The sequence below is a fragment of the Colossoma macropomum genome, unplaced genomic scaffold (genome assembly GCF_904425465.1).
Source record: "Colossoma macropomum unplaced genomic scaffold, Colossoma_macropomum, whole genome shotgun sequence".
Taxonomy (NCBI): Eukaryota; Metazoa; Chordata; class Actinopteri; order Characiformes; family Serrasalmidae; genus Colossoma; species Colossoma macropomum.
The window spans coordinates 13,206,151-13,220,899 of record NW_023494794.1 but is presented as its reverse complement, the minus strand read 5'-3'; the positions used below and the strand labels follow the sequence as shown (position 1 = coordinate 13,220,899).

General features: G+C 37.7%; 1 protein-coding gene across 5 annotated transcripts in view; it reads left to right on the top strand.

Moving 5' to 3' along the window:
- prune2 (prune homolog 2 with BCH domain) overlaps positions 1-14,472 on the top strand; it is a 42,969-nt gene extending 28,497 nt beyond the window's left edge. For 4 of the 5 annotated variants that reach the window (XM_036580255.1, XM_036580253.1, XM_036580257.1 and 1 more), the window contains 9 exons: positions 921-1,133; positions 4,528-4,704; positions 6,629-6,731; positions 8,070-8,201; positions 8,297-8,383; positions 8,509-8,607; positions 9,320-9,358; positions 12,411-12,458; positions 12,589-14,472. In XM_036580255.1, the coding sequence (XP_036436148.1) occupies positions 921-1,133; positions 4,528-4,704; positions 6,629-6,731; positions 8,070-8,201; positions 8,297-8,383; positions 8,509-8,607; positions 9,320-9,358; positions 12,411-12,458; positions 12,589-12,622 (932 nt within the window). In that variant the 3' untranslated portion in view covers positions 12,623-14,472. The remainder of the gene's footprint in view (positions 1-920; positions 1,134-4,527; positions 4,705-6,628; positions 6,732-8,069; positions 8,202-8,296; positions 8,384-8,508; positions 8,608-9,319; positions 9,359-12,410; positions 12,459-12,588) is intronic. The other variant, XM_036580254.1, reaches the window with a different exon arrangement.
- Positions 14,473-14,749: the final 277 nt, after the last annotated feature.

Here is a 14,749-nt window from a genome sequence, read left to right as displayed (position 1 = left end):
GCTAATCACAACTGTTGCTACGAGCAGTGCACGCAATGTGGAGGTAGCAGTGAAAGATGCTGGGCTATCACCACACATAAAGTGTTTTTTTTGCGTAGTGGGAGCATGCTTTAAATCTTCCCGAGCGCTTTAAAGCACTTTAAATCTTGATGCCCAAGCAGTCTTAGGTGTAAACCACGTCAGTCGTTTTCTGGGTGAGACGCATAACGTTAGCCGCCTAGTCCACCGAAGTGTATAGCTTGCTATCTTGAACAACAAGCAGCCCTTGTGAGTAGAGAGATATGCGAAATGCCCGTGAAATCAGTACTTTGGATGGCTCCGACATTAGTGATGCAGAGGAAATTGTGAAACTTCTGAAACCTCTGAAAACAGCCACCTCATCTCATCTCTGCTGTCCGACGAAAAGAACCCCACAGTGTCACTCAGTGTCACAATTTTTGCTTTTCCTTCTAATTTATTTTAATTGCAGCAGAGTGAACATTCTATTTGTTTAAATTAAATGCAAATTTGTTAAATTTTGTACAAGTACACATTATTTGAATTGTTATTTTTCAGAAATAAAAAAGGGATGTTTTTACTGGGATATTTAATATATGGTGAAGCTACAATAAATTATTTTGTTTACAATTTTAAAGGTCTTTCAAGTAATGTCCTTTAACTGCAGGGGACTGAAGTTTTTTGTTTAAAACGTATACAAGCAAATGCATTGTTTTGCATTGTTTACACTTCAGAAATGAAAAAGGAATGTCATTCATAATTTCTGTTCATTCAAATTTTGTTTAAAATATCGTAAGAAAATTGAATCATGAACTTATTATCGTGATTTGAATCATAAGCAGAGTGCATTGTTATACCCCTACTTACTTATATCCTATAAAGACACCTGACAAAATTATTGTTTCTCCTTTGACCCCCTCTAGCCCCACCCACGTCTCTGCCTCTGCAGGGGGACGGGGGCGGTGTGGTCTCTCAAAGGAAAAAACTCTCAGCCCCTCGTATCAGCCTCTCGCTGGACCAAAGCGAAGATGACCTTTTCGACACACCTGATGACCTGGACATTAATGTGGATGATCTGGACACACCAGATGAAGCTGACTTTCTAGACTATACTGACCATGAGATGGATTGGGAAGGTGAGAAATACATACATATACACACACACAAGGACTAACATGCATCGGTACGATAACAGGATTAAAAGCATAAAATGATCCATGACATATTAATTTATTTACTGTAAATGTGGGGCACTGAATGCTGAATGTTGTTCTTCAAAACCAGTGTTAACATCTTGAAATGCCAGAAGGAATATAACACAGGATGTTTTTCCCCATGGTGTCTAGGTATATACAGTCACTTGAGCTCTCCCATTGGTTATTTTTCTAGTTTTTTGACCAAGTTTGCTTCAGTCCAGTTCAGTCCCCTGACCTAACGATCGTCAGAGTTATTAGAGGGATGCAGCAGTTGATAGGGTTTCCACTCTGACCTATGCTGGGCAGTGGCTAGCAGGTTGAGAATGTGAAGATTCTTTTCTGACCTCTTTGTCATCCTCCCTGGAAAGTAGCCTGAAGGATCGTCTTTGGCAGTGTGTTGTGGTGGGTCACATGGCTAAACCAGGCAGGCTTGCACTGCTTTACTGTTGCTAGAAGTGGTTTATGGAGGCCCACCAAGGAGGTGACTATTCTCTGTACAAATTCAAAGCAGTTTTTTTGGACACAAATGCCTTAATCATCTTCTTTGTGTCATTTGCAACCGTAGAGCAGGATGGTGACTTGATCAGCCTATGCTTGGTAGTGAGGATGATGGCGTTACCTTGCCAGATCCTGTTCAGCTTGACTATTGCTGCTGTTGCCGTTGCAAGCCTGATGTAGATTTCTGCAGTGCATCTACCATCTTCAAAAAGGGTGGCTTCCAGATAAAAGCTGTTGACATCTTCCAGCTGTTGTCCAGTCATGTAGATCTCTGCTTTGCTGCCAGTGTTGGTGTTGACCATGACTAATCTTGTCCTTGCTGATCTTCATTTCATATGCCTCTGTCTGTTGGGTGAGGTCTTGAAGTTCAGTGTTGCTTTCTGCCATAAGATTAAATTTGTCTGCAAAGTGAACATTGCACAAGCATCTACCACCAATAGAGAAGAATGTATGGTGGTCAGGGAGGGTTTCCTTCTCAGTCTTGATCAGGAAGAGACTGAACAACACAGGTGACACAAGCATTCTTGATGGGAAGAACATCTTGTCAAGGAAGAACTTTCCTGTTTGATTGTTTAGGAGCACGGCACTGCTTGAATTCTGTAGCATCTTGATGACCTACCTCAGACCATTCTACATGTTGAAGTTTTTCTCGACTTGCCACAGTCTATCATGACAGATGCTGACAAGTGCCTTTCTAAAGCGGATGAAGTCATAGCAGAACTCAAATTGGTAGAATTAGTGAAATTGGTTTTAGTAGCAAATAGTCAGTGGGGGAGCATGTTTATTGTTAATCCAGACCTTGGCCGATCCAGCTTGTTAATTTCTTGTCTGTCCAACTGTTCCTTTCAGTAGACTTTGTCAGACTTGGTGGTGCCCATCTCCCTTCCAAGTCATTGTTCCAAGTCAGTCGTAATACTCCAACTGGTGGTTCGCCTTGAAGGCCGAACTGAAGGTCTAGCTCTAATACTCACAATTCAGCAATACTGCCCAGTACTGCTCAGCGTACCTTGACTTTTCTAAACATCTGATCAGAGATCATTTGTAACCAAATTGAACTTGGCTTGAGTGCATGTGTGTTTTTTGAATATAAATAAATCATAGTACATTTAATTGTGATAATTTCCAAGAAAGTATTTAAATGTACAACCCTATTTCCAAAAAAGTTAGGATGCTGTGCAAAATGTAAATAAAAATAAAATGCAATGATATGCAAATCACGTAACCCATATTTTTAAAGGAAAATACTACAAAGACAACATATCAAATGCTGAAACTGAGATTTTTTTTTTGAAAAATATATGCCAACATATTTGATGCCAACAATACGTTCCAAAAAAGTTGGGACGGGAGCATGTTTGCCACTGTGTTTCATCACTTCTTCCTTTAACAACACTCTGTAAGCGTTTGGGAACTGAGGAGAACAATTGCTGTAGTTTTGAAAGTGAAATGTTTTCCTATTACTGTTTGACATAGGATTTCAGCTGCTGTACAGTTTGGGGGCTCATTTGTCATATTTTTCATTTCATAATGCACCAAATGTTTTTAGTAGTGACAGGTCTGGACTGCAGGCAGGCCAGTTTAGCATCCGGACTCTTTTAAAACGGAGCCATGCTGTTGTAATACATGCAGAATGTGGTGTGACATCATCTTGCTGAAATAATCAAGGCCTTCCCTGAAAAAGACGTTGTCTGGAGGGCAGCATATGATGCCACAACATGTATCTGTCGTTCCGCATTAATGGTGCCTTCACAGATGTGCATGTCACCCATGCCATGTGCACTAATGCACCCCTATACCATCATGAATACTGGCTTTTGAACTGTGCACTGATAACAAGCTGAGCGGTCTTTAGCCCAGAGGACAGTGTCCATGATTTCCAAAAGGAATTTCGAATGTTGATTTGTTCTTTGCTGTTTTACATTGAGAAACATTATTCTGTTATTAACTGTTGCAATATTTGATTGTGCAGTTTTTCACAGAGTGGTGAATCCCTCCCCATCTTTACTTCTAAAGGCCTCAGCCTGTCTGGAATGCTTTTTTATAGCCAATCATGTTACTGACCTGTTGCCAATTAACCACCAGGTGTTTTTTAGCATAACCCAACTTTTACCAGCCTTTTGTTGCCCCTGTCCCAACTTTTTTGGAATGTCTTGTTGGCATCAAATTCAAAATGGGCAAATATTTTTTCAAAAAACAATAACATTTCTCAGTTTCAACATTTGATATGTTGTCTTTGTTCTATTTTCAATGAGATATAGGGTTTAAATGATCTGCATATCATTGCGTTTTGTTTTTATTTACAGTTTGCACAGCATTCCAACTTTTTTGGAAATGGGGTTGTAATTTTAAAATTAAATATACATTATAGAATAAAAATGTCCTCTTTTCGCAATTCAACTCCCAAACTGAGAAAGCAGCTAACTAATCTTGGCTAAATAGCTTGTGTATTCTTTTACTATTTTCTTTTTATTTAGTCATTTTAGAATAACAAGCATGACAGTTTTATTAAACCTAAGGCTGTTGCTTATACTGCAAGTGCATATTAGCTAGCTATTTTAGCTAACGTAAGCTAACATTCAAGGTATGCTAAAGGGTTAGCTTAAGTATCCAGTAAACCTAGTGAAACCTTAAGCATGGATCCTTCTTTCTGGAAAACAAAGCTTAACTTTAGTAAGTCAAGGTAATTGACCAGAGATATTTAAAAATGTATTTACTCTTACTTTTCCTTTATTAATACTTTTACTTGTATTAAAGTGAATTTTCACTACCGTTGCTGTACCTAAGTAGGGATTTTCAGTGCTCTTTCCTCCTCTACATCTGATTTGATCATATTTAGAGCCTAAGGCACCCCAAAGAGCATCAGTGAAGGAGGCGTGTGAACCAATCCCTACATGTAGTGCTGAAGAGGAGCGGCAGGAGTCCAAACTCTGGAGGACGGTCATCATTGGTGAACAAGAGCACCGAATCAACATGAAGTGTATCGAACCTTACCAAAAAGTCATCTCCCATGGAGGTATACACATAAAAACATAGATCTTTTTGAATACATTTGAATACATTATATGTGAATGCATTCACATATAATCACTCATCCAACTTACAACAGTTTAGCCCACTCACATTAAAGTTCTAAAGAAGTGATAAGAAGTGCAGACAGTAAATGTACCTTATTTCAAAGGATGCATCGATATCATATTTTTCAGACCGAGTACGAGACAGTAGTACTCGCCGATACCGTACTGAATTACCTACTTATAATTAAGCAGTAGTTAGCGTAAATGATTGCAGTGTTTCTTGAGAGGTTGTTAAAATGTAGCTGATTTTAAATACATTAGCTAGCAATGTTACATTAGTTACCTCGGATTGACTAGCGCTTGCATGGTAAAGAGCAGCTTTTGTTCCACATCAGAAAAGCGCTTCTGTACAGCTATAAATAAAGTATGTTTCATAGTTTTGAACCCCGATCAGTTTCTGTAACACAGTAGCCACGTTTACATGTAGCCTGGTAATTCGTTACTAATCCGACTAATAGCTCAATCGGAATACGTTCATGTGTACGCCTCAGGGTGATCCTGTAAATAATCCATTAAATAGAAGAATAATTACCGTGTTAATGCCTGTATCTGATTACATTCCCAGTCATCATAGTGAAAGTGTGTAATGTGGTGGGAGCCAGAACATGGCGGGAGCCAGAAACCGGTCTGCAGAGAAGAAGAAGTTTATGCTTTGAACTTTAAAAGATGGCAGCGGGACTGGCCAGCTCTTATGTGTCTCAGAACATGACGTCTTCCTCTCATCCCTTCTTTAAAAAGTACATGTAAAGTACGTTTTCCTGAGTCTGCCATAATTTTAAAACAAATAAAAACATAAGCATGCCAATTGAAAACTACATGGTAATGTCAACACTATGTATGCGCGTGATTTTGGATCGGATTACTTTAGTGTGCACGTAAACAGAGATTACAGATTTTTCATCAGATTGTTGAGTAGAGTGTGCATATAAACACCTCAGTCTTATTCCATAATCAGAATGTATTACATTGGATTGGCAAAAATCTTTGCATATAAACACAGCCAATGAGAGCAAGAATCACATCTGAGCAGCTCTAAATTATTTGGTTTGGCTAGTTATGCCATTGCTGAATGTCCTCTAAAGCCAGACAAACACTGTGTGATTTTATAAATCCTTTTCTTTGGTGAATCCTTGGTGGTAGTTCATCCTGTATGGACAAAGCCTACGAATTATATACTCACACTGTACAAAAATGCTCTGTCCATGCTACGTGAAACACAGCCCTTACAGACAGCTCTGTCCATGGACAAAAAAAATAAAACTGTTTCATTTAAAATAATACGCTCTATGCGAGTACGGAGCAAATAGGAACTGAGCAGTGCTGCTAAAACTGTGCACTGAAGATAAAAGCCAGGTGGTGATGGACAATGCGGTCTCTCTTAAGCCTGACTTTTTTGGTCACCATATTAACATTTATACCTTACTATTCTCTTCAAACAAACAGTGTGAAGTCAGCATAGACAAACTTGGGTAGGAAATGTTGTGATTGTGTTTGTGTATGTTTAAAAAACGGGCTACAATCATACAGTGTAGGTCTGGTGGGAATATGCCAAGGCAGAATGTTTAAAGTGACCAGTGACTTTGTGTCCAACTGCTGCGCCGTCAGTAGCACTTTGCTGTGTGAGCAGATCCTCCTTCACTGCTAGCTTGAGTCGTTTGTTCATTAGTGTGGCAGTGTACGCTCGGCTTACGTCACACAATATCAGCTCATATCGGAATGTTGATATCGGTGAATTTTTATGAGTATAAGTAAATGAGCATGGTATCAGCCTGATACCCGATACTGGTATCAGTAGCGACGCATCTCCAATTTCAGCGTTTGTGTATAAAGGTGTCTTTTGTAACAATCTCTTTCCTTTAAAAGGCTACTATGGGAATGGTGTGAACGCCATCATTGTGTTTGCTGCTTGCTTCCTTCCGGACAGTGATAGAGAGGACTACCATGAAATAATGGAGAACCTCTTTCTGTAAGTGAAGTTCTTTATACAGTCTAACAAATTAGAATGCAGTAACAGAATTGAAAGCTTATGTTGAACATTACACAAATGAGTGCTAACTGTTACCTGTCTTTTGGATATTAATTAATATATTTCAGAATGTCAGTTAGCACTGCACAACATATCGTTTGGTAATAAGTGATTTGCGCAATTCAATTTCTGTTCTTTTTTCTTATTTTTCTGCTGGATTTTTGTCGGCTAACTTGTCCTGCAGGTTTCATGATACCGACACCGTTCCAACTCTGGAATGTTAGGCCTGACTGCAAATTGTGCTGTATGCTTCATAGCATTTCATCCGATGTGTGGTTTTCGTACAGTCTTCATTAAATTCTGATTTTTTTTTTTCCCATAGGAATGAATTGGGCACAAAAGTTGCACACTGATCTACTGTGCTTCTCAACCAAAAGACACTATTTCACATATACTATCTCAGGGCAGGCCCCCAAGCACAAATTTAATGTTGTTCTGACCTGCACTCATCTGTTTGTCATTTTCATCCCTCTTTCCTCCCTTAGGTCTTATTCATTTTTGCCCCCTTACAAAAGCCTTATTGTTTCCTTTGCCCAACAGCCACCAAACTGCATGTACTCACTCGGGGCAGGTTTAGATTAGATTAGGTTAGATTAATTAGATTAATCACACAAAAGCCTTATTGTTTCCTTTGCCCAACAGCCACCAAACTGCATGTACTCACTCAGGGCAGGTCCCCAAGCTCTAATTCAAAGCTATACTGACCCGCACTCCTCTATGTGTTATTTTTTCATCCCTCATTCCTCCCATAAAGTCTAGGTCATTTTCAACACCACCTAGCAACCCCTTAACAACCACTTCAATAAACATCTCTTGCACCATGGTAGCTGCCTAGCAACACCATAGCAACCACCTGGGATACCATAGCAACTGCCTAACAACTACCTGGGATACCATAGCAACTGCCTAGCAACACCTTAGCAACCAACTAGGATACCAAACCAATCATGTAGCAACACCTTAGAAACCAGTAGGGATACTATAGCAACCACCTAGCAACACGTAGCATCCACCTGAGATACTATAGAAACCCCTCCAACAACACCTCAGCAATCACCTAGGATACCAGAGCAACCACCTACCATCACCCTAGCAACCACATGGGATACCATGGCAACTGCTTTGCAACACCCTAGCAGCCACTTGAGATAACATAGCAACTACCTAACAATACCTTAGCAACCACGAGGTATACCATACCAACCATGTAGCAACCTTAGAAACCAGTAGGGATAACTTAGCAACCACTAGCTCTGATGTCGATGTTTGTAATGTCAGGTATGTGATCAGCACACTGGAACTGATGGTGGCAGAGGACTACATGATTGTTTACCTGAATGGAGCAACTCCTCACCGTAGGATGCCTGGCCTCGGTTGGCTTAAGAAGTGTTACCAGATGATTGACAGGAGGTAGCTACCGTTCTTCCTTCATTCTTACTACCTAAAATATGCACAGTGTACATCCTTAACTTTAAAACCTGTCTAACCTCATAAACTTTTTTTAGGCTAAGGAAGAACCTGAAATCCTTCATTATTGTTCACCCTTCCTGGTTTATCAGAACTGTTCTAGCCATCACTAGACCCTTTATCAGGTAAAAGGATACATTTTTGTGTGATTTTATGAGTAGAGGGAAACCTTAATATTTGAAATCAAGAAACAATGTGTATGTGTGTTTTAATTGTCCTAGTATTTGTTTTGTTTGTGTGTACTCCACAGTTCTAAGTTCAGTAGCAAGATTAGATATGTGAACAGTTTAGCAGAGCTGGAAGACCTTATCCCTATGGACTATGTCCATATTCCTGAAAGCATCATCAAGTAAGTGGACGTGTACTAAAGAAGCACTTTGGTGTTATTTTTTTCTCTTATGCTGTATGTAATCTGTATTTTCCATGTAATGGAATTTATAGCTTAATCTCTCTGAAGTCAAATAAATGTCTCTCTGAGTTCCTTGATTAACAGGATTATACAGGATTTGTTCATTGTTTGAAGAATCATGATTGTTCTTGATATGATTTAACATCATATGTAAAACCCCATACACCCAATACAGTTTATGCTCGTGCAGAAACACTGTTGTGTGTTCAGCAGTTCAGTAGTCGAGGTGTCAGTGTGTTCTTGAGAATTGCTGCTGAAGCTGTGAATGTTCACTCTGCAGTTTCACAGTTGCGAATCTGGGTACACAATAGTACTGAAATGGAAGCTAACAAAATCCTTACCTTGCGTTCTGAGTTCCAAAGGAACAGGTTTTGGGTCTTTCTCTGTAACATACAGGTTGATAGGTTCTGGGCAGTGCTGTCATTTTATGTCAGCTAGAAAGCTGTTCTTTCACTGCAGCCGAGTTCCGTTTCCAAGATTTATTTGCAATGATATACAGTAAAACCTGAATAATTCTGAAATTCTGAAAAAACTGTCCTGGAGGCCCACTGACACTGCACACTTTCATGTTTTTCCTGCACCTCATATCATTAGCTAATGATCAAGTCTTTCTTGAGCTAGACAGACAAATTTCTCCTTTTCTCTTTAACAGACTTGATGAGGAGTTACAAGAAGCAGCAGAGAACTCCAAGTGAGTATCACTAAAAGATCCACTAATGACTGACCCAATAAATGAATAGCACAAATACAGTATAATTTTAGTTTGGTGGGAAATATGACAATATGCTATAAAAAGAAATTGTAAAACCCTAAATAGAGAAACATTGAATTTCTTTCTTCCTCTGGTTTCCTGTCACGGTTATTCGCAGTGTTATTGGATGAATCATATATAACACAGCAGTCAATAAACAATTCAGGGGAGGACTTTAAATGGCATAGGTATACGTATGTGCCTGACTTTTTGTAAGCTTAAATATATTTGTAAACGCAACAAAGCTAGCACTCAACTGAATTAAAACAGTGATGTGTTTTACAGTTAACGGTACTGGCTTGCATGATAATGAAAACATACTAACTTGCTGACTCTTGCGAAGGGTTCTAGGGAAGTGAAATCAGGACAATGATGTGAGAAGAGGCCAGAGCCAGTTTAAGGGGAGCCTGGCCTCTTCCAATTTCCCCTGTTATATCAAAAACATGACTGCTAAATGTTAGTGAGTCAATGAATGGGGTTCAACGGAGCTAAACAGCTAAAAATAAAAATTTAAAATAGTTTCTAGTAGAAGGAGGAATTTCTCTCAATAGTTTCTTGCAGAGGGATGTATTTCACCAAAAAGGCAAAGAAAACCTGCCTCTCTGTTTCTGTTTTTCTACAGCAAATGGGTTTTAGGCAGCAGGATAATAGTATTCCTGCTACTTAGTAGCTTATTGGCTGTTTGCGCTCACTGATGTCATAAACATACATTTTTACAGTTTTAAACTCCTATAACTTGAGCTCAAAAGGACTTAAAAATATAACAGCAGGTTTAAAATGTTTTATGTTTTGTGTTCAGGAAATGAATGTGTTCTTTTACATGTTTAAGCATTTATAAACTATGATTTTGCTCAAATGCTCTATCTTAACCCATTAATTTTTGACTCACTCAGGAGCGCCCTCTTGCCTGCCAGGGGGACTGGCAAAAAAATAAAACTAAACTATTAATGCACCCTTAAAACTAACTGAAACTAAACTGAAATCAAAAACTAAAATAAAAAACTAAATAAAAATAAAAACATATGGAAATTTAAAACTATAATAACCCTGGTCTGTCCATTATGCCATCTTATTTTATTAGTTTATTTTTTACCAAATATTCTTTCCTCTGTTCCTTCTTAAACTGAATGAATGAAAATAATTCATAGCTTTTTTGAATGTTGGTGCATTTGGTGTATTTTCAAACCTTTGATCATATGATCATTTTGATCATATTGGAAGTATACAATTCTGTGTAAGTTTACTAAGGGTTATTACATGCAAACTCACTAGGACCTGGCAAGTCATGAACAACTCATTTAATTCATGCAACCATGCAAGATTTCAAAACTGTGCTCCAAATTATTTATAAAAATTGCCTTATCAGGCTGAAATACCAGGTTTAACTGTTTACACAATGAGTGAACTGAAGTGAAATATTGACTGAGTATAATTACACCACTAAGAATATTATAATATTTCTCTTTAAATTATATAGTTTTGTTGCTAATAAATTGCCAATTTTAATTAACTGGGGAGTCTAGTTTGTATGAGTGGGAAATTTCAAATCAATTTTAAGTTCAAATCAAAATTATTTTTGCTAAGTTTTTATTTTTATGCACTACTCCTACATTGCTATCAAACCTATGAATGTTTTTTTCAGTATGCAACATGTGAAGCTACAATGTGAATTCCGAATGGCTAGCTAAAAATCTGTTTGATTAGCAAGGACAATATAAAGATATAGTAAAACCACAAAAATAGTAAGACTAAATCAAAAACGCTTATTGAATTACCCTTTATAATACTCTAGATTGTTAGGCGATCTGGCGAGAATATTTTAACGAGGTTGTTGGAATGTTCAGCAAGAGTTTCCATGTATGAAAGATCTCAAGAACAACAAGAAATAAATATGTGTATACTACAAAGGTTAATCTGGATCTTAATATTAGGATTATATAAAGATTAAATGTCAACCATGAAGGTTTTTACACTCTGACGTAAAAAGTACACCTGCCAATAAATTAACCTGATGTTGCAATTTGTTAACAAGAAACCAGATGATTTCTTGTGAAATGTGTATATTCTCAGTTAATATTTCAGGTCAGCTCAGTTATACATAAGCAAAGAGAAAAAATAATAAGATGCAACTTAGAAACAAATGGGGCAGATTTTAAAAGTTCATAACTAAAAAAATATTTTAAACAGTTTTAAAATTAATTTTGCATGGTTGCACGATTTAAAAGAAGTTTTTGCTCATATCTTTTCATGAAAGTCCAAGAACCTGCCAGGCCCTAAGTGAGTTGGCATGTAATGACCTTACAATTATGTGAAGATTCTGTTTACAAATTGAATTTTTTTCCCAAAAACCTTTGGTAAATCTGTTCAAACAAAAACTGCTTCCTGATAGCCATTACTATTAATGTTGAATGGGAATTCCGGTGATTTTGCAAAAATGTCTGCATAATACAATGGCTAAACAAAGTCAAAGTGTTACTATGTAAAATGGTTCATTGTAAAGAAACTAACCAACTATTTCAGAATTTTATATGTAATGTTGACAATGGTGAACTAATGTTAAATCTGACAAAAGTTTTCTTCGGGTACTATTTTGCCTCACAATGCCCTTTATGTACATCTCCAGCATAAATGCAGTTTAAAATATACATTCTAGACCAAAGCCTCAACTCAAAACTGTAAAACAGTGTTTCAGGCATTATGCAACACACTCAAAACCATTTAGTGTCATTACCTTCTGTTTGGTTGCTTTCAGAGCCACTAACCACTTCAGGAGTGCAGGTGCTGGTTCCTATCACCACTGCAGTGAACAGTTCTGACTTTGTAGTTTTCACTAGAACCGAGCAGTTCACATCACTACTCTTAGCAATTTAATTATGCAGAAAATCAATGATGCAATTTAAATTAACCTATGCCAGAAAATTAAGAAATTGCTAAATGTGTTCATGTATGTAAATGTATGTAGTGGAATGTAATCTGAATCTTTCTTTTGGAGAATCAACAGCTTTCTCCAAGGACCCGAGGTGCCACCAGAAGAACCTATGTAAGATTTTATGCCTTCAAAAGGCACTACTTCTCATAAATTGCTTTCTACCACCAAGCCATGCAAGCTTTGTACTTTGTATTTTTGCTCATCTTCAAAAAAAGTATTTGTGTCTGTTCCCTTTGTGCAGAGCTCAACCCGGTGTAAGCAGTTCTGAAGCCTAGGTAGCAATGGAGAAATGCATGGCCTGTATGTGTGTAACAGGTCACGTGGAATATTTGACGCTGGGTTCTACACACCTGATGTGCTCTTGCTTTAATCTCTCCTGGCACTTGGATCCATACACCACCAACACAGAGTTATCACATATCAGCTCTGTGGAAATTACTGCTCCTCTCACAGTATAACTAGTGTAGACCAGTACAACCCTTAAACCACCATAAACAGCATTTCCTCAGCTGGACCAAGGATTTCACTAATGTTCTTATTTGTATGTTCTGGCAATACATTTTCTTGTAGTTCGTTGAGGTATGCATGAGAAGCATTCAAGCAATAATGTATATGTCACTAAGGCACATAATGTATCATGTAGACTTGCAAGTCTTCTTAAAATAATTAGCTAGATTGGTAGCGTATGGACAACACCTCCAGTTGAGCAATTCTGTATTGATTTATGTATGATCACTCAGTTTTGAACTCTTATCATCAGGTACTACATAGGATTCCTTTTAGTCTAAAACAACTTTCCATGCTACCTATATCATATATGGTTATCACAGAACTGCACGTTTTAGTAGCAATTTATGTTCTAAAGTGCAGGTGTCATTTTGCCATGCATATTTTAAAAGTTTGACAAAAGACAAGGTAGTTACTAGGGCTGGGACCACTTATCGATGTATCAATAATTCAGTCCCTCCAACAAAAAAACATGCATTCATCATTCCACCCTTTTTTGAATTTCTGTTCTATGGGTTATTTTGTTTCCTGTTTTACTTTGTAAAACATTTTACATTAAAAAGCCAAACTATTGTTATGTTTTATTGACCCATATCAAACAATGCTCTACCGTGCTTATATAATTTTTACGAAAAAATGTCATGTATACTGTTTTGTTGCATGGGCTCAGTTATGGTGACAAAAAGGTGACAAAGTTATCATTTTTCTTTTAGCCAACACTGGTTAACAGCCCATTCTGTTCAATAAACAGCATGGGGAGATCCACCAGCTCAGACAAGACCTGTGTGTGTGTGGTGGAGCTTGAGGCTCTGCATCAGCTTAGAGCTCGGAGCATTAAATGAGCAAATAAACTGCAGCAAATTACAACAATGTTAATGTGTACATTTTTTAATAACTTGTGTGTTTTTCATTTATTATACTCTGGTCAGTGTGAAAAGATGTTTAAAAATCAGTTGTCATAATTTTTTTCCAAAATGATTAATTTGCATATTGTCCCAGCCCTATTGGTTCCAAATGCAGGCACTGTTTATAAATAACCTGGTCTTATGCCATGAGTAATCTGTTTCTCAAAATGAGCCAGAAGCAGTGAGTGGGTTTTTAAAACCTAGAAGCATCTATCTTACTTCAGGTCACAGTGTTTGCCATGTGTAGTGATCAGAATAATCGCACCAGTCAAGTGGTCTGTCAAATTGGAGAGCATGCAGCTTCAGGGGTTTGTCAAGTCAGTCAGCGTAGCTCCTATGTCCATTTTTTAACACCTGTTTGTACATTTGTGTACCTGTGTGTGCGTGTGTGAATGAATGTTTTGTAGATCAGATTGTAATTGAGTGTGTTTGTGTGGCAGTCTTATTTGTATGCCATTAGGTTCTCATAAAGTTCTTATAGGTGGAACGCAAAAAAGCTGCAAAGCACAATATCCACAACCTCTGTACGTGTGCATATGTTGCGTGTGTGAGTGCACGCATGTCACTGCATGTCTCCTAGTTGTTAATACATAGTCATTCAGAATCAAAAAATATTAAATAGATGGGTATCTTTGACCCAGAGGCCTTCTCAGATTATATTAAGATGTTGTAAAATAATGCAGAACACATCAATAAATTTACCTCAAACCTTACACACCACGTGTTTGCTTTTCCATTTCTGACAAAATTATTTAATTTCAACAATTATTCAACTTTTATTAAAATAAGTGGATAAGACACACTTCCACAACAAAAAACAATGACTGCAAACCAAGGCAACCTGTTTACAAAGGGAACTGTGTCCTCAATAAATTGTATTTAGTGTAGCATAAGAATATTGTTGCTTTAGCAAATGCATTGCTTCACACAATCAAAATATCACAGAAAACAAACAGCCTACACATACGTAAAGAGAGACCTGGGGAGGAT